At 35.4% G+C, this 20,649-nt stretch overlaps 1 protein-coding gene across 2 annotated transcripts in view; it reads right to left on the minus strand.

Moving 5' to 3' along the window:
• CERT1 (ceramide transporter 1) overlaps positions 1 to 20,649 on the minus strand; it is a 154,650-nt gene that overhangs the window by 171 nt on the left and 133,830 nt on the right. For both annotated transcript variants that reach the window (XM_074206844.1, XM_074206845.1), the window contains 5 exons: positions 12,893 to 13,025; positions 10,273 to 10,343; positions 7,459 to 7,587; positions 6,804 to 6,933; positions 1,114 to 1,250 (listed from right to left, as the gene is read on the minus strand). In XM_074206844.1, coding sequence (XP_074062945.1) covers positions 1,123 to 1,250; positions 6,804 to 6,933; positions 7,459 to 7,587; positions 10,273 to 10,343; positions 12,893 to 13,025 — 591 coding nt within the window. In that variant the 3' untranslated portion in view covers positions 1,114 to 1,122. The remainder of the gene's footprint in view (positions 1 to 1,113; positions 1,251 to 6,803; positions 6,934 to 7,458; positions 7,588 to 10,272; positions 10,344 to 12,892; positions 13,026 to 20,649) is intronic.

Genomic DNA, 20,649 nt, shown 5'->3' on the forward strand with positions numbered 1-20,649 from the left:
CCACTTAAGTGAACTGTTCCTACCCATTGAATTCAATCATAATTCTGCTGTGCTATTGAAACTGCTAGGATCCCAGAATTAAAATGCAGAGCTGGAAGGGACCTGAAAGGAAGTTTAATCATCTTGAAGATGAGGAAAGGGAGGCCCAGAAGGGAGAGAAACTGAATGGGATAAATCAGAGGCAAAGAATTAAGAATTTGGGCCAGAAATGAAGATGGATTTTTTTGAATTATTTAATAGACAGACACGCAGAAAAGCATTACCAACAAGAAATTTATCACCAAAGCTGAACAAAAATACAACACTTTCCAAAATGTTTCACTTTATTTTTTTTAGGTTTTTGCAAGGCAAATGGGGTTTAGCGGCTTGCCTAAGGCCGCACAGCTAGGTAATTATTAAGTGTCTGAGACCGGATTTGAACCCAGGTACTCCTGACTCCAAGGCTGGTGCTTTATCCACTACGCCACCTAGCCATCCCTCCAAAATATTTCAAAACTAATGCTTGTAGGACAAAAAAAAATCTTAGAAAAGGTTGGCCATATCTGAAAATGGCAAATGGTGTTATGAACCAGTTTAACATTTCTATTCAACTGGTATCCTGGACAATTCAGATAATCTTATACCAGTGTCTGGTACTTCATTTTTATTTTTTAAAAAAATTCAATATAACCTAAAAAAAATTCAATATACAAAACAAATAAGCAAATCCCTGTCTGATATAGTGTTAGTATATAATTTTAGCTCAATCGATCAACTCAACTCCATAAATTCTTTAAGACTTACAAAGGTTAAGAACAGTAAGATTGGGGTAGCTAGGTGGCGTAGTGGATAAAGCACCAGCCTTGGAGTCAGGAGTACCTGGGTTCAAATCCGGTCTCAGACACTTAATAATTACCTAGCTGTGTGGCCTTGGGCAAGCTACTTAACCCCATTTGCCTTGCAAAAAAACCTAAAAAAAAAAAAAACCCCACAAAAAAACCCAGTAAGATTTCTAGCCTCATATAATCTCAAAAGCAAATGACTTGTTTTTGAAAATATTTTTAGCATTAATGGTTGAATTTATTTTTTGACACATAAAGAGAAACCACCAAATACACAGAGAAATATGAATACCTGTTAACACTAGAATAGAATTGATTTCCCTGTGGTTTTTTCTTGGACATAGGATGTGAAACGCTTTAGAAACTTGGGATACTCTCGTTTTGCCACTGCCCTTAACACTGAGGCTGGTGCCCATCCTCCTGGGTTCACTAAATCAGACAAAGAAAGGGAAAAAAAATTAAAGCCCAGAATTGCTAGCATCAACATTTATATATCCAAGCTTTCAAAATTCTTATATTGTGATTCTTCTTTCAATTAAGACTTCCTATATCTAGACTGATTAATCTTTTATTAAGAGCTCAAAATTACAAGATTAGTAGTTAACATTTTAAATTAACATTTTAAGTACTAGCAAATAATGGATTCTATAATTTACAAACATGGAATAATAATCTGGAAATAGAATGGGTTCTAGTATATCTAGAATATGACTTGATCTACAGAAGTAGTATTTAAGTTCATAACTGTTTAGACAGATAGCAACAGGACTGGACAAAGGTTTTTATTCCTAGTTCTGGTACTAGGATTCCATAAAATGGGGGAGGGTGAGTGTTCTGGGGTTCCATTCAGTCTTGGAGAATTCTATGATTCTATGAATTTACTTAATGTATAAAGCTAGTAAGCAAACTGACTCAGGTCAAGTAGTTACATGTCTTCAGCCTACTGGCTTTAAGAAATATGAACAAATGAACTGTGCAAAAAAGATATATAAACAATAAATATTCAGAGAGAGCAAGAGTATCGCCAAGGCAAGTTCTTTGGAGACAGTAAAAATTGGGTAGATTTCTTCCTTCTAATCTTACTTACAATTTTACTCAATTAGTCACATTACTTCAGGGCAAGTATTGCTCTTAGACTCAGAGTCTATGAGCAAAGAGAAGTAACTTGACTAGTTATAATAACTAGGTCATAAAACTACACAGTAACTAGATACTAGAGGAAAAAGTGGCTATGTGATTGGTTCCTAGAATAGAATTTTAGCTACTATTAAGTGATATTTTTTGATTTAGAATAATCTTACCAGCTGTATATATTATCAGAAATATTTACCTCTAAAAATTAATAATGACTAATAAGAAACTAATAATGACTAAAGTAGTTATTGCCACTAATTTGGGTCTTAATACCAGACTGAGAAAAGCATTTGCCAAACACTAAACAAAATCATATTAGCACAGAATAATAATGTCAATTTCCTCATATCTAAAATTAACACCTGGAGTGAAATTCTTTTTCCTTATGATATGGATAAGAACCTGACTTTAAACTTCTAATCATATGGTTATGATAAAATGCTGACAATTTTATTGCTGAAAGTTGTGTGTATACAATATTTGTGTAGTACATGACCACTCACAGGAAAACTATTATTGTTAGAGCATTAGTGGATAACTTTAATATATGTAATTAAGATGAATTACCTGCTGTGAAAATATGCTTCTTGCTATAAAATATTTAAGTGCTTGGAACTTGTGATGATGGTGAAAATAACAAAAACGGTGGATTTGAATAGTGATTTAAAGTAGGCAACACACTTTGGTATCTAAAACCATTCTCAAAACAGCTCTGGGCAGTAAGTACTAGTGTTAGCCTCATTTTACAGATTAAGAAACTTCGGGAACAGAGGGTAAGTGATTTGTCCATCTTCAAGTTAGCAAGTAAGTAAGTATCTGAGGCAGAATTTGTATCTAGATTTTCCTGACTTCCCTGACTTTCTTCATTGTTCCAGTAAGGGCAAAAGAACACATATTTGAGAAAGTGTTAGGGAAGGGGGGGAGAGAGAGGGAGAGAGGGAGAGAGAGAGAGAGAATATGAATGAGAATCCTAGATGCTACCAAGTTCAACTTCTATATTTTTTACTCCCTGACATTTAACATAGATTTTTTTTAACCACTGAGGAAACTGAAGTTCATAGGGGGAAAAAAAGCATCTCTCATGTCTCAGGTAGTAAGTGGTAGAGCTAGAATGTAAACCTTAGTCTTGTGACTCTAAATCCAGTCTCCTCCTCCTTCTAGAATTAGCTCTTAAAGAGTAGGTTGGAACCAAACTGAAAGACAGGTGACTATGTTTATATTTTTTCCTACACACAATGAAGAACTGTCGAAGGCTATTTGTATAAGATTGACATGATGAAAATATGATAATTTGGCAATGCTGCACTGGAAGGATTGGATAGAGAAAGACTGTAGGAACAAAATAGGATGTGGAGAGAAAACAGAAATGAGCAAGGAAGGAACTGATGAGATAGATATTTGGAAGGAAAAACTGATAGGACTTGGTTATTAATTAATGCTTAAGAGAGGAGAACAAAGATAAAGATTCAAAACTTGACTCTGCTTATTGGAAGAATTGTGGCTACTAACAGAAACAGAGAAATGATAAGTTTTGTTTTTTAAAATACCAGGTTTGAAGTGATAATAATTATTAGTGAAAAAAGTCAGATGGCTGTTAAAAATGTAGGACTGAAGCTAAGGGAATCCATGAAGTGGGGAGAGGGGTAGGAATCTGGGAGATGGACATCTGTGAGAGCAGGTAAATTTTGAGGGAATGCAGAAGACAGGACCAAGGACAATTCTGATGAATATAAAGTGTTAGGAAACTGTAGGATGGAGAAACAAAAAAGAAAGAGAATGAATTTCAAAGATGTAGAAAAAAAGGAGAGAAATGCAGAATCATGCAAGTCAAGGAAACCAAAAAGTTCATGAAGAAACTAACAGAACCAAATAGATTTTTTACTGTCAAGGGGAATAAAGATGGATAAAAAGTCATGAGACTTGTCAATTCATAAACATTTAAGTATCTACTCTGTGCTAATCACTGTGCTAAGCCCTACAGATAAACAAGAAGCAAAAGACAGTCCCTACCATCAAAAGAACTCACAATCTAATAAGAAAAACAACAAATATGCAAGTAATAAGTAAAAAATATGGACCAAAAAATATATAAGATAAATAGGAAATAATGAAGAGGGAAGGTGCTGGGATGAAGAGGGGTTGGGAAAAGCTTTCTATAGGAGATGGAATTTTAATTGGGCCTTATAGGAAACCAAGGAAGTTACAGTGGAGAAGAAAGAATATTCCAAGCATGGTGAATAGTCAGAGATAATGGCTGAAGTGAAGGATGAACTGTCTCATTCATGGAACAGCAGTAGGCCAGTATCGTCGGCTCAAAGGGTATGTATCCAAGAGTGATGTATAATAAGATTGGAAAAGTAAAAAAGGGTTTTGAATACCAAACAGAAGATTTTCTATTTGATCTTGTAGCTATTAAGGGAATCACTGGAGTTTCAGAGTACCAAGTATATTGGTAGGATAGACAATTCAGAACAATTACTGTGATGCTCACACCTATCAGATAGTCTGATAATGCAAGAAAAGGAAAATGATAGATGTTAGAAAGGATTTGGGAAAACTGAGACACTAATGCACTGATGGTAGAATTGTAAACTGATCCAACCATTCTGGAGAACTTGGAACTAGGTCCAAAGGGCTATAAAACTGTGCATACCCCTTTGATCCAGCAATACCACTACTAGGTCTGTATCCCAAAGAGGTCACAAGAAATGGAAAAGAACTACATGTACAAAAATATGTACAGTAGCTCCTTTTGTGGTGGCAAAAAACTGGAAATTGAGGGGAAACCTATTAATTGGGAAATGGCTGAACAAATTGTGATATATGAATACAATATAGTATTACTGTTCTGTAGGAAATCAATCATAAGCAGGATTTCAAAAAAAATCTGATGCTGAGTGAAGTGAGCAGAACCAGGAGAACATTATATATAGTAATAGCAACATTGTGCTGATCAACTATGATATAACTCTTTTCAGCAATACAACAATCAAAGACAATTCTAAAAGACTTGTGATGGGAAATACTACCCACAACTAGAGAAAGAAGTATGGAGTCTGAATGCAGACCAAAGCATGCTCTTTTTACTTTTAAAAATTGCTTTTATGGTTTTTTTCACAACGTGACTAATATGGAAATATGATTAACTTGATTGTGCATGTATAACCTATGTCAGATTACTTGTTGCCATAAGAAGGAAGCAAAAAATATGGAAATCAAATATCTTACAAAAAAAGAATGTTAAAAACTATGTCTACCTGTAATTGGAAAAAAAAAATTAAAGTTAAAAAAAGAGAAAATTACTGTGGTGGCTGCTTTGGATTAGATTTGAATGGGGAAGAGACTTGAAGCAGGAAGACTACGCGCAGCTATTGCAATGGTCCAAGTATAAGGTGATGAAACAGGGTAGGGGCAGGACCAGGAGAGGGAAGGGGCCATATCTGAGAGAGGTTGCAAAGGAAAAACTGACAAATATGGCCACAGCCTAGCTATGAGCAAGGGGAGGGGCTAAGAGAGAGCGAAGAGTCCAGCAAGACCCTTGATGGGAATCTGAGGAATTGGGAGGATGGTGCTGCCATCCACAGTAACAGAGAAGGTAGACAGCAGGAAGGGTTTAGGGGGAAAGATAATGGGTTTGGTTTTAGAGTTTAAGATCAGAAGAGGGTTCAGGCCAGAAGATATGATAATCATTAGCAGAGAGATGGCAATTAAATCTATGAGAACTGACAAGATCAAAAAATAAACTATTATAGAGCGAAAAGAGAAGAGGGCCCATGGAGCCCTATGGGACACCCATAAATAGAAAAGGCATAATATTGGATTAGGATTCAGCAAAGGAGACAGAGAAGCAATAGAGAACCAGCAGAGAGTAATGTCGAGAAAAATCTAGAAGGAAGAGAGGATTAAGAAGAGAGTGATAGGCAGTGTGAAGTGTTGCAGAAAGTTCAAGGAGGATGAAGACTGAGGAAAAAAGTGGAAATACCTATTATAGCTACTTTAACCACAAAAGGTAGAAGAAATAAAGGATGACAATGGGGATTGAAGGATCAAGTGAAAGTCTTGTGAGGATGGGTAAGATATGCTTATAGGCAGTAGGAAAGTAACCAACAGGGAGAAAATAAATGACAAAGGGATAATCTGTTACAGGAAACTATATGGAATGGGATTAATTGAACAGGTAAAGGATTTAGATCTGGGGCACAGATAAGATTGCTAGGGGTTAAGGAGAGAGTGGGTCAAATGAAAGTGAAAAATAGCAAAGCTGATCATATTTTGTAAGAAGAGAAGAGGCTACTGGAGTGGAAGAGATTCATAGTGCTAAAGAGGAAGGATAAGAAAAAAATGGAAATGAAGAACTGCGATGGTTTAAAACTTAGCTAAAAGAAATATTTTTTTCTTGAGACAAAAAGACTGAAAAGCAGGTATAATAAGGTAAACTCATCAAAAGCACTACTTTTTAAAAAATTAACATTCTCTGATAAGAAGAGGGAGTTATGAGAATCTATGGGGCAGAACCGAAACATGGAAAGTAGAAATGTAATTCAATAATCCTTACATTAAGTTAGTTAAGATGAATTAAATTGTCCATCGAGCTATGAGCAACTGAAATGAGAATATTAATGTGTGAAAGGATGCCAGATATCTTATTCTGAAAAACAAAAAAAGGTCTGACAATCAAGTTATGGAGAACCATTGTTAATTTCCTTCCATCCTTTTTGCATTCTAAATATATTATATAGTGAAGTGATCATTTGTTAACACCATTAACACATTTGTACTATGTATCCTCTAGTTCTACGATGACATTATTCAAGTTATAAAGACCAGCAATAGTAAAATTTTACATACCATTAGCTACATATGTAATCTTGCATAGAATATTGTCTCTGCTTATTTCCTGATTTCCCTCTGGTGGGCTTACCAAAGTTTGACATATCAAAGCAATATTTATTTTGGCACGGACACAACGATTGTTTACCTGCAAAAATCCCAAACCAATAGTTTTAATAAATAAAAAAAATCTTAATAAAATCACCATTTAAATACCCTAACATGTCAGATAAGTGAAAATCTACTTTTATTCTGATTTTTTTCTTAAAATCATTTAAATTTATATAAAGAAGTAGCTATGCAAACATGGGGAGCACTTGTATAAAAACAACTTCTTGAGTAATGCAAGTAAACTAAAGAAAAGTAAACTTTGGAAATAGTGATCCTAGAAGAAAGAGGGGTGGCTTATGAACCACTGGTACAATTGTAGTTACTATACAGCTCACTGTTAATTACCCCTAAAAGATATAGTAAGCTTTTCTGAGAACTTTAAAGCTATAAATGCAACCCTCAGTTAATACAGGTTATACTATTAGTTTAGGAACTTTTAAAATCTTCTGGATAATCCTGAGATATGGAGCTGCCACTATCAAATGTTTCCAATAGATAAAACAATTTTACTTGTAGAATTTTTCAGTTGATGCAATATCAAAGAAAAAGCCCAAGTACTCACAGGTGCACTCTCGTGATCTACAGAAAAATTGCACACAATCCAAGTTTCAGGGTCATTTTCAGTCAATGCTGGTATCTTCCGAATGGCAGAGAGGTATAATACATCACGTTGAGAAGCAGGCCATACCCTCTGTAGAAGAAGTCAAAACGTAATGAAAATTTAGAGTATTTTCAAACTAGATATCCCTGATAACTACAATGCTACTACAAAAACTAAATCAAATTTTGGCTATTGACATATTATGCAGAAGTAGAACATAGATCTTATAAAATGAAAGCTGAGACTTCCCCATAAGAAGGGTTAAGCATGAGAATGAATTTATGATTTTACAAAGCTATAAATTGAAAAGTTGAAGAATAACAGGAGTAAAGGATATCAAGGAATTTTATGAAAGGAAAAGAGGAAGGATTGGTTATATGACAAGAATAAGCAATCATTGAGGAATATTAACTTCATTGGTATCTTGTAATATTGGAAGGAAGGGAGGAAGATGGTAGATGGAAGAATGATGGCAAACTTTTGGAAAGACAATTTCCATTCATACTACTAAGGAGCACTTACAGCATATGACTAAGAAGTTAGTATGATCTTTTTTACTATGCCTTTCAGAATTTGAGTTGTATTATTAAACTTTCCCTGTTTTCATAATTTTTCAATCAAAGGTTTTCATAAGACCTGTTCTTCTCCCTGTATGACACTTATTTCCTTTGTTCTTATCCTTACATTGACTACTTTCTCTCTTATCCCCCAACAAAGTGGTTCTGGAGGAGAGTGAGAATACTCCTTGTTATACACTGTTACTGCCAGTAGCTATATCTCCTTTGTTGTTGTAAACTTTCTTTCAGAGATGTTTTATGCAGGTTTATGACCCAATCCAGATTTTGATAGTTGTTACCTGATGCTCCCAATACAAATGTATGTTTTCTAATTTCAACTGAATCCACAATGCATAAAGGTAATCTTTTCACTCTTTTCTAATTGATTCTGTATCCCATTTGTACAGCAAATGTTTAGAACCTTTTCTTCTCTCTTGAACCCTCCTACATCAGTTTCCCTGTTAAATGCTGAATTTAGGAATTTGCTCTATGTATTGAGAAAATAAGAAGGCAATTCTTTTGAGCCACCACTGTTTATCTTCTGTTCATGCCCTAATCTAATGGTATCAATTCTCACCAGCTCCTCCTTTATTCCAATATCTGATGAAGATTTCCCTTCTCTTTAAGTTAATTTTTGTGTATCTTTTGGTCATGATCCTCCCAACTGACTATCCCCACTACATATTCTTAAACCCTCTTATTTTCAGTTTCTTCCTATTACGTTCTTTCATTGTTGCCTATAATCATGCCTAAGTCTCCCTCATCCTTAAAAAAAAAAAAGCAAAACCTTCACTAGATCTTTTAATTTCCATTATTGCTTTCGCTTTTTCCCTCAGCCAAATAAATTCCTTTAAAAAGGTAGCTGTATTTGCTTTTTCTACTTTTCCTCTCCTCCAACACTCACTCTTCATCCCCACTGTCATCTCAGGTCTGATCCCATCTCAAAGGAGAAGGTTCTATCCAAAGTTAATTGTCAAGTCTAATGATCTTTTCTCCATCTGCATTCTTTCTGGTTCTTCCCTAAAGCATGACTCTTCACCATCCTTTCTCTTCATGGTTCTCTCTCTTTTCTGGGATCTGTGGCTCTGCTTTCTTTTAATTTTCTTCTGACAAGTCTGACAGTACTTTTTCTCAATTGTCTTTGTTGGATTGTCATCTAGATTATACCTCTTAACTTTGGGTGTACCCCAAGGTTCTGTTCTGGGCCCTCTTCTCTTTATCTACATCTTCACTTGCTTCACTTATTAGCTCCTATGGGCTTAATTATCCTTTCTATATAGATGACTGCCATCTAAAACTATCTGTTTTAGTCCTAAATTCTCTTCTGGTCTCTGATCCAATACAACCAACCACTTATAGGACATTTTGAGTTGAATAACCTAAAGGCATCTCAGAACCTAATATCTTTATTTCAGAACTCTGTCTCTAAATCCACTTTTTTGGTTTTTTTCTTAGAGTTGAAATCACCTCCACTTTTCTAGTACTATTTTTAAATCTCTACACTACTGATTGCATATTTATTCTCTCAACTCACATAAGCCCCCCCCCCCCAATCCTACTTCAGATTTCCATCAGCTCTTCATTTGGACAATAGTTTCTTGGTCAGCTAGCTTCAAGTCTCTCCTCAGTGTAATCTATCTTCTTTCTGGCTGCCAAAATGATTTTCCAAAAGCGAAAATCTTAGTATGTGGATCTGCTACTCATTCAAATGGAGTGGTTCTTTATTACCTCTGGCTGTATCTCATCTGGCCTTTCTAATCATGCAATAAATTATTCCACTCAGGACAACTGACCATATGGAGAAGCTGGCCTCTTTTCCTGTTCCTTTCACATACTCAGTCACCTCTTTGTCCTAACTGTCCCCCCATGCCTAAAGGACACTTATTTCCTCTTCCTAGAATTTTTCTTGAAGATGTAAATCAAGTATCATATTCTCCAAGAGGCCTTTCATGGTCTACCCAGGTGCTATTACTTCCTTCCCTCTGTTACTTCCCAGGTTACTCTGTATCTGTTTTAAACATATCTATATTTATATGTCCATGTTGTCTTCTTTGTTAGACTACAAGATCCATGGGGGGAAAAGACCTTTACTTGTGTCTTTTTTTAACTCCAGGGTCTAATGGTATTATTAGCAGATAAATAAATGCTTTGTGACTGATTACATGAATTGTCTAAAGAAAGACTTGGTATCAGAATACAGATGAAAAAAAGGTAGTACCTTGTGAGTCTGGTAAACGATGACTGCATTTTCAGACAACTTTTCCACGACATGGAAATTTTCTATAGTTGCTGAAATGAAGGAAATTAGAACAATAAATAACAATTTTTTTGATTCTTAGTATAGTTATAATCATTTTATCTAAGTCTGTGAATAGGCCTCAGATAAATGAGTTGACTACTTCCTCAGGTCTTACCAATATTCTAAAAGTCAGAGGCCATCTGTTATTGGACTATTAGAAGAAGATTAACTCAACAATGAACAATCTTTTCCCAAGACCCACCTGTCTTCAAACTTGTTTTCAGACCACCTGTCTTCAAACTTGTTTTCAGAATCTTAAGACTTGTAATATCTTAATGTCTAATTTTGCATAAAAAATAAAACAACGAAATCAAACTCCACAAAGACTAAGAGTGTCACTTTGAATTCTCTTAGGATATGAGCAAGAGATCCTCCATAAGATACAAAAACCAGTGCAATGAACTCTTACTTCAGTGAAAAAGAAATGTAATAATTTGTGCTATTGAATTAAAAATAGGTTTCATGGGCAGTCCAATAAATCAAAATTAAGGGGAAACTTATTGAACAAGTAACACCAAACATAGAACAAGTACTTAATATATTGAGCCTTTATACAAATACAAATATAAAGTATTACTAATAATTTCTGGCTGTTAGTATTAGTTATTAGGCACTCTCAATTTCTAGTAGACCAAAAATCTCTAACTATTTGCTCAGTACCTACTATGTATGTATTCCCTGATACAAGAAGGAACTGAGTTCAGCTATCAGCTGACTCATGATGGCTCTGGAATTCTGAGCATGTCATTTAACCCATGCCCCAGGAAAATCTTAAAGATTATGTGAAGAAGCAGTTACCCATAGGCACTGGGAGAAGGAACTGCCTCATAAAGTATTCTCTTTACTGATGAAACCACAAGTCTGATTTTTTTACAAGTATGCAAGGTCAAAACTCTACAAAGAGCAACAAAACAATATTCCTGTCCTCAACTGGCTTACAAGTTTACAAGTGGATAAGCCATATAAAGTATGATAAAAGGGAAATGAAGGATCTTCTGTAAGGAAGGTTCAGGAAATGAAAGCCAAAGAAAGAAGGCACCTCAAGAAAGGAAAGGACAGGGATATTGATGACGATGATGATGATGTTTGGCAATTAAGAGGTCATCATGTATTCCTTACATCTGGGACATAGGAGGTGCTGAACAAATGCTTGCTAACTGACTGGAGAAAAGAGTGATAGTAAAATTGATTATGGAGGAAGTAAGAGAGCAGAACCCTGAGCAGTAAATAGAGAAGAAGTAAGAGGCAGCAAGTTTTAAATCTTTTTAGAAGTTCATTATTGGAGGGTATTGAATGACAAAAAACATAATATGATATCATGGAAAGAATACTATATTTCAAATCAGAAAATCTGGGTCCAAATTACTTAACATCGCTGGACTATAATTTCTTCATCTGCAGATTTAAGATTGGAAAAGATGACCAGTAAAGTACTTCTGTGCTCTGAATCTATGATTCTCTGACAAGAGATGAAAGAGATAATAGGGTCAAGGTTGGTTTGTTGTTTTGTAATATGGTTCTTCTTAATTTTGTTTTGTTTTAAAGTACAGGGGGAAACACAGAGACTGGTATTCACAAAAGGTAAAAAGCCTGTTGAAATGGAAGTGAAGTGAAAGGAGTGGAGAGAATGACTGATGGAGAATAATCTGGAAGAACTGAGAATGTGGAGGGGTGGGATTTAGAGGCACAGACAGAGGAAATTAAGGTTTGGGGGTCACCTCAACATCTAATAATGGTGCAGAGGGTGGATAAAGACAAAATTTGAAGTGTGGAAGAAAAGACAAAGAACTGAAAGTTCACAACAGACTGCTTCATCTTCTCAGTAAAACAAGAAAGATCCCTTAGGAGCAGAGTTGAGCGCTTCATGTGAAACAAATGGAGAGCCTCATAGGGGTTCAAAAGGGCATGAATACATGATGAAAAAGGAACACATTAACTACTGTAATTCAAATAGTTTCCTGACACCAACATAGATACTAATATTTTCTGGAAGAATGGGATAACCACGGACATGGAAGGTTAGAATAGGTAGGCTTATGAAAAAGTCAAATAAACAATTTTGATAAAAACATATAAAACATTCTTTCTGAAACAAGTTTTATTTATGAACTTAAGCGAATAATATGCATAATAAAGTTTACAAAAACATCAGAATTCACTAAGATTTTTACTAATAGTCAGCATAATCAAGTAGAAAGAAGGACCAAAAAAATCAAGAGAACGGAGTTTGACTTTCAGTCCTACCATTTCCTGTAATCTTATTCAAATCAATTCTCTTAAGTAAATTCTCTTATTTGAAAAATGAGGATTTTGTCACCTGACTTGAGTAATTGATATCAGTGAAGATCAAATTTCAATTTATATGAAAGGATTCTGAAATTTTTAAGTGTCCTACAGATGAAGGCATTCAATTGATCACCTAGGGAATTTTCTGACCATTTTCTAATTTGTTTGTCCAAGTTTATTTCAGAGAAAAATTCAAGATTAAAAAAGGAATTTTTAAAAAGTGAGACAAAGTAGATTAATGGTGATATCTTACTTTCCCAGTCATTGCGAACATCAACATTCCAGAAGTAACTGCAGACCTCATGCCCCGTCACTCCTTTAACAGCATGAGTAGCTTTCAGAGGATCCAAAACGATTCCATTTTCCTCTACTTCTCTTCTATAAACCTAAAGGGAATACATATGAAATTTATTGAGAAAGAAAATCAAGTCCCAAAGACCACGTGCCTTCAACGTGCCTTCAAATATAATCTTCTTTTAAGACCTACTTTTGAACCTATTTTCAAAATTAAATTCTCTTGAAATAAATTTTGGGTAAGGATAGGAATCTGATAAATTCTATCTTCAATGATTTAATGAGAAATTTTAAAATCACAAAATTTTTAATTAGCTTTTGTAATGAGAACTATTAGTAAATGATCTTTGGACATTTCTATTAGACAGCTATTACTTAAAAGGTCTAATAGATTTGCTCTGTCAAGTTACCATAATTGAAATTATCTGTCACATCAAAAGCTAAGAAAGTGATGATGGTTCATTATTTCCAATGCAAACTGATCAGTCATAAATGAATGCTAAGGATTAGCACAATTCAAGAACTCTTTATTAAGCACATAGTACCAAAGTACTGTACTGTGCTGTGCTGGCTGCCAGTCTCTGCCCTCAGTACTGTCTAGAGGAGGTGAAGGTAGATTGCCCACAAAACCTGCTGACAGACTGATTAATATAAAATGAAATTTATGTCACTTAGAGGGCTTTGAAGGGTGACTCAGATTTTGGTGGGCATTGATTGGCCAAGGAGTTGATGTTCTTTCCAAGTAGCAATAGGAGACCAGCAAAGTTCTGTGGGTGAAATAAGATGTGAGCAGCCTCTGTGTCTTAGATCTCTTTCCCATATAAAAATGTTTGTTTTATGCTTACAAAAAAAATCACTGTCACTTTCTAATATTAAGTCTCTTATGAAACTAAGCAAACAAACTAACATAATGATTGCAATGGACAGCATATGCTTCAAGAAAGATTATTTGAGCAACTATGAGGGGAGACTGGAGGCTGAGGACTGTAAAGAATCACATATTAATCACCACTCCATTCAGATATATCCATCCTGAGTTTCCCCCAATATCTCAGTTTTTCAATCTCTGTAGCAATGCTTCTCTTTCTGGCTTCTTGTCCTCTCTGTGACTCAATAATGAGAATATTCTTTATTGTTCTTGTGACTTTTCTTCCCTTATTAAGCTCTTTTATTATTATGGTTTTAACTAGAACTTCTATCCCCAAAGGCAGAAGTACCCCAAATATGTAATGTTTGTCCTTCATTTTTGAAGACCATGACATCAGGGTGAGTGAGGGGGGTGCTGTGTTTTAAGTCACCAGCCTTACTTTCTCCTCTCATCTGGGTCCAGTTGCCAGATATGGATCAGGATGTCTGGAGATGTCCCTGGATGTGAAGCAAATCCGGGTTGTATGACTTGCCCAAATTCATACAAGCTAGTGAATGGCAAGTGTCTGAGGTCAAATTTGAACTCTTGTCCTCCAGAATCCAAGGCCAGTGCTCTATCCACTGAGTCACTTAGCTAGATTAGACAAAGATTAGACAAGGCTTCTGAGGTCTAGGACTGATTGTACAACTATTTACTGGCAACTCAAACTAGTGAAGTACAAGGAAGTCAAGTTATTGAGATAAGGATCAATGAACTCTGAGTAAAATATCCTGCCTCTTCCAGATATCCAAACAAGACAAAGGTCCCAGCCCTAGTCTGAAGATTAAGTCTTTGGGCTTTTGCCCATATCAACACATTCCTAATTATCTTATCTCAGCTTTCTGAACTATGGCCCTACCTTCTGTTCCCTAAATCCTTCTTAAAAAGCTTGCTCATTCCCTCATTGCCTTCCTTGGGAGGGTCGGGGGTGCATGATTCCCCAAATTCTCTTGCTTCCTATACCTTGCCTTATTGCTCAACTGCTCATGGGCTCTTTAGGTCCAAGCTGTTCTTTCCTTTTAGCTTCCTTTCTTCTTTGCTTAGAGAACAGTAGTTTCCTGCCCCTTAGTCTCTCTTTCCCTTTAGCTTCACAGCAATTAAATCAACTTTTTTGTCCCCCAAATTCCTTCTGGATCAGAGTAGGTCTTTTACATGAATTCTTTGATGTTTCTGCTCAAATCTTTATCTGAATATTCACCCCCATCCTCCACTTCACTAGTTCAAGCTTCTTATCTTTTTTCTCTAAACTTCACTAGTTCAGTAGGTAGCCTTTAGCCATGTAGTTGTGGCTCACATAATTCACCATACTCTTATGTTCAAACTTCTCATGTGCTTTTCATCACTTTTCTTACCTCAGTGATCTGGCCCACTGGGAAAAATCTCTTGCATTTATGTCCTCTTTCTCTATTCTCATTATACTCACTTTAAGTCTTCTCATCTCAAGACTTCTTGTCCACCAAGGTTAACCTTAATACCACTGCCAGGTGAATTTTCCTTATGTTTAAAGCTTTTCAATAATATGCCCACCAAAGGAGTTAGAACCCCTTGGCCTGAAATTCAAAGCATTTCATAATTTGGCATCATCTAATCTTTCTATAGTCTCCTTATGCAATTCCCTTCAGCATATTCTTCCCCTCAAGTAAAAATGCCATCCTTTGTATCAATCTTATGCTTCCTTTTTATTCTGTGGGCTAATGCCTAGAGTCCCTTCTCTCTCTCTGCTACACTACCAGCTGAAATTCTGTCAACCATTAAACAATCTAAACACTACCTCTTTTCATGAAATCTTTCACAATTCCTCAATTCAATAATGTTTCTTCAATTGAGACTTTACATATAATTTTGTCCCCCTTTCAATAAGCTTGTTATTTTGTATATAGCATTCTTCTTTTTAAGTTATAATTTGCATATATAACTTCCCTCTTACTGGTAGATAATTATAGTTCTTAACAAATCAACTAGAGGCAGGTGGGTGGCAGAGTAGATAGAGCACTAGTCCATGAGTCAGGAGGTCCTGAATTCAAATCTGACCTCAGACACTTAATAATTATCTAGCTGTGTGATCTTGGGCAAGCCACTTAATGCCATTGCCTTGTCCAAAACCAAATAAATTGCAAAAAAAAAAAATGCATTAATCCTATAATTAATGCTCCTTGAGGGCAAAGTTTTTCTTTTTTAAGTTTTTCATCTTTTCTGAAACCTAGTAGTGCTCTGTATTTATATAGTAGAAAGCTAACAAATATCTTTCACATGTTCTGGAAGAATAAAGGATAATTCTATAAAAAAAAAAGTGTCTACATTCTACCAAAAAAAAGTGTCACACATTTTCAGAATAAAGTGAAGAAAAATTAAACTGCCAAAAGAAAATTTTAAGTTAATATGGAAAAACAAAATAAAAACATTTTGCTTAACTGTGTTATCATTTGGCCTCAATTCACTCATGATAATTTACTTAGCTCTCCTAAGATATATTTTATTGATAGTCTACTTTTTAAATTTTTTTCTCACCTGAACGTGCTTGGATTTTAAATCTGCTCTAAATGTTAAAAAAAAAAAGGACAAGTTTTCTGTGATTTCATTGGCCTAGAACAGTGAGATCAAACTCAAATAGAAAAAGGGATCAAAAAAGTATACCTAAGGATCCCTGCTGGCTGCATTTAGAAAACCACATATGTTCTATTATATTTTGTTACTTTGTTAAATATTTCACAATTACATTTTAATCTTGTTATGTACAGGATCAAGGATAAGTCTGACCACACTGGTGTAGGGAATGCTAAGAAGGACTGGTTATTGTCTGGGTTTTGCTTAGTACAGAATGAAAATAAATAGCAATTGCTTTGGTTTAGGCCTGTCTGGGGGAATCTTCCCTTACAGGTGAATTTTTTTTGAAGGTACTAGGTAAATAGATAATTTTTCATTTAATGTCTTTCTCATCTAGCCTAGATTACTGAATGGGCATTGCCTTTGTCAAAATGAATCCACTGCATCCAGGGCCCTCTCCAGTTGTCCTGATCCATATCTGGCCACTGGACCTAGATGGCCCCTGAAGGAAAAATGAGTCTGATGACTGCACAGTTGTCCTTCACTTAAATCCAGTTCACCTGCATATCATGATATCACATCCCTCATGTTATGGTCCTCTTTGAGAATGAAGGACAAATAACAGCAGCAGCATCTATTATGCAATTTATAGGTTGCCATGAAGTAGTTAAATTACTTTCCCTAAGTGATGGAGCAATTACATGTAACTGGAGGGACTTGGTCTTCCTGACTCTGAGGTTAGTTCCCTATTTATCATTCCTGGTTCCGACCACAAAAGAAAAGGAGATCCTTCACATATCACAGTAGGGGGAACTGACCATGATTTTACTCTAAATACCAAAATCAACTAATTTTGTCTCCTTTTTCTAACAAAAGCAACATGCTGCAACAATTTTTTATTAGAATTTTATAAAGAAGCCAAATTGCAACTATGATTTGGTTATCTTATGGTAGGTTTATCAAAGGTAGGAATACTGACAAGGAAAAACATGTCCTCTTTTGAGGAATTAAGTTTGCCTTTTCTGATCTCAAGATGAAGAGGAAAGTCCAAACATGATCTGACTAATCTTATTGCAAACAATTTAAATCAAACAGTTTGCACAGAAACAAATTCCATATTCTGGGTTCAGGAAAATCAGGTCATCTGTCATGGTTTTTGATTTGAATCTCAAACATTTCATAATAGCAATACTGTTTTCTTTGTCTTCCTTGAATTAAACAATAAAACTACTCTTCACTGATGCTCAGTAATCCTTTTATTCATCTCTAGTTAATTCTCTGATGCATCTGCCAAAGCAGTAGTTCCAAACCTTGACTCAAGCCCCAAACATTCATATCCCTCTACTTAATTCTCAGCAAATTGATTCCCATTTTAGGGGGGGGGGGAAAGATAGCATAAACTCCCTGATTAAATTTCTAATCTAAAATCTTTAAATTATTACTAACACCAATAAAATCAGAATTATAATACATATAATACCTATTTCACAAAGTGTGTTTAATGAAGGTGCTTTGTAGGTATTAAAGCATTATATGAATTCACATTTATATAATGCTTTAAATGCTACTTCATTTTCTCAGACCTCCCTTCTACCTCAGAAGAAAACATTTAACCTACTCAAGGGTTAATCTCTCAGCCTGTGTTCTTCATTCAGTTAAATAATTGAGCAGAGTGCCTGGTATATGCAGGGGATTATAAAACCCTGTCAGCTTCACTCTCTATCTTTACTGATTGTTAACTCTATTTTATTACAAAGATGTTCTTTTCTATCTTGTAAAAAAATTTCCACCTACTTAAACTGAATACATTTTTACTTTTCACCTTTTTAGTTAAGTGGCCTATGTTTAGTTAAGAAGGCCTTGCTGCCTTCATTTGCTTATTCTACTCAACTCTAACCTAATCCAATAAATATTTATCAAGTATCTATTATATGCCAATGGCTAAGGATATAAAGATAAAATGGAAAATGTTCCCTGTTCTCTATGATCTTCTACCAGAGGGAGCTCAATGGAGTCTGAGTTGAAATCCAGCCTCTGATACTTACTACTATGTAACTCCGGGTAAGTCAGTTCACCTGGCTCAATTTCCTCATTTGTAAAATGAGTATGAAAACAGTTACCAGCCTCTCATGGATCAAATGAGATAATTGTAAATGCTTAGAACAGTGCTGACCCCCACAGTAGGATACACTATGTGATCAGTTAAATATCTGCATGATAATATGAAGAGGAAAAGAACACTAACACCAAAGGAAGGTCACTGGTACATCAAATAGGCATCTTACCTGGAGGAGGGACTACATTCTAGGTGTGGAGAAGCCCATGAACCCAAAGGAGTATGGAAGTTTAGGAATAGCACTTAAGTGTTTTTTAACTGTGGGAAATGTTTAATATGTTTCCCACTATGCCCAACAATGAAAAGCACTGAATACATTGCTAGGGAATGGCTCCATACTCTCAGGTTAGGAAATCTTTAGCAATGAGGGTCAGCATCTTCTCTGAAACTTGTGAATTTTCAGGAGCTGCCTAGAGTACTAAGAAAAGTGCCCAGGACCACAAATTAGATATATGTCAGAGGCAGGAATGAAACCCAGGTCTTTTAATTTTTTTAGATGCTATGGGTATAGCTCCCTCTTCATACCATTAACACTGCACTGCCAAACTAATAGTTTGTATTTTATCCTAAAGGCAACATGAAATCACTGAAGTCGGAATGAAAAAAAAAAAAACAGATTTGTGTTTGAGGAAGAGCATACTGGGAGACTATGCCGAGAGATTGGGAATGAGAATGTAAGATAGCAGCAGTTATGAGGCTGTTGCAATAGCTTAGGTCAAAGGTAGGATAGCCTGAGCTAAGATGATGCCTTTGTGAGTAGAGGAAAGGGAATAGACTGGAGAGGTGTTGCAGAATCTAACTAATAAAATTTGACAATGGTTTTAATAAGGAGCATGAGAGAGAGAGAGAGAGAGACAAGAGTTAAGGATAACTTTCAAGATGCAAAGTTGGGTCTCTAGAAGAGTGGGGAATGTTGAGGGAGAAGTCAGTCTATTGGAAAAAAAGGTGTGATTTAGGAGAAGAAAGTGAATTCTACTTGCTAAGTTTGAATGCTTGGTTGATATGGAAAACTCAGATAAAAGTGTGAGAAGCAGGTATTACAGTGGAAATGGAACTGAATTTGGAGTTAGAAAAATGGGGCTCAAATCCTAACTATACTGGTTTTGAGTGAGGTATTAAACTTTCTAACTTCTCACTGTTAAAATCTGTCTCCAAGTTTCCATCCAGATCTTAATTTCTGATCTTATGACTAACAGGTCATTGGTGATAACAGACTAGAACTGAGAAGAGACACAAGTCTTGGGAAATAGGAATCTAGGAGTCATTTGCATAAAGATAAATGAACACATGAAAGTGATGAGATCAGAAAGAAGATAACAGAAGAAAAATAGTCCAGGGAAGAGGCAGCAGGCACTGAAGGCTAGAGACAGAATGTGGATTAAGAGATCACTGGTTGCCTTAAAAGAAAGCAATTTCAGTTAACTGCTACAGCCATCAAGTGGATTGGGTTAAATGGATTGGGAAATGAAAATAAGAGGACTCAATGAAAACACCTGACTTTTTCTAAGAACTTGATTATGAGATGGGCTTTAAGGACAAGATACAGGTTTATGAGATACAGGTTTAAGGACAAGAATATAACCGTATCCTGTTTGTAGGGAGCATGAAAATTCAGTAGATAGCAGAAAGACTGTAGATTAAAGAAAGGGGGGGTTGGGGGGGCAATTGAAGGACAAGCTATTAGGCAAGACAGGAGAGAATAGAATCAAGTCCACACATACGACAGGATTAAGTAGAGAGAGTGATCTTTGAAAGGAAAATTTTCTTATAAACCATATCAATCTCTCAAAAACTCTCTAAGATCCCGAATGGCTAACTACAAACTCAATAGATTTTTAAAAAAATACAATTTATTTACACAGAGAGAAACAGAAATAATTATGGACATAATGATGGGGCAATGTACAACAGAAGCAGTTTAAAAAAAAACAAAAGAAAAAGAATGCTGTGTGTGTAAATTCTGAGATTCAATCAGAGGACACTGCTGTCAGCTATCTGGTTTACTTAAAACCCAAATATATATATGTATATATATATATGTATTTCCCCAAATATTTATATCTTTGGTTAATGGGAGATGGCTAATCTCTTTGAGCAGTATATATAAATAGCAATTTCAAAATTAAAGATTCTAAAACACCTGCAGTTC

The sequence above is a fragment of the Macrotis lagotis genome, chromosome X, assembly GCF_037893015.1.
Source record: "Macrotis lagotis isolate mMagLag1 chromosome X, bilby.v1.9.chrom.fasta, whole genome shotgun sequence".
NCBI classification, from domain to species: domain Eukaryota; kingdom Metazoa; phylum Chordata; class Mammalia; order Peramelemorphia; family Peramelidae; genus Macrotis; species Macrotis lagotis.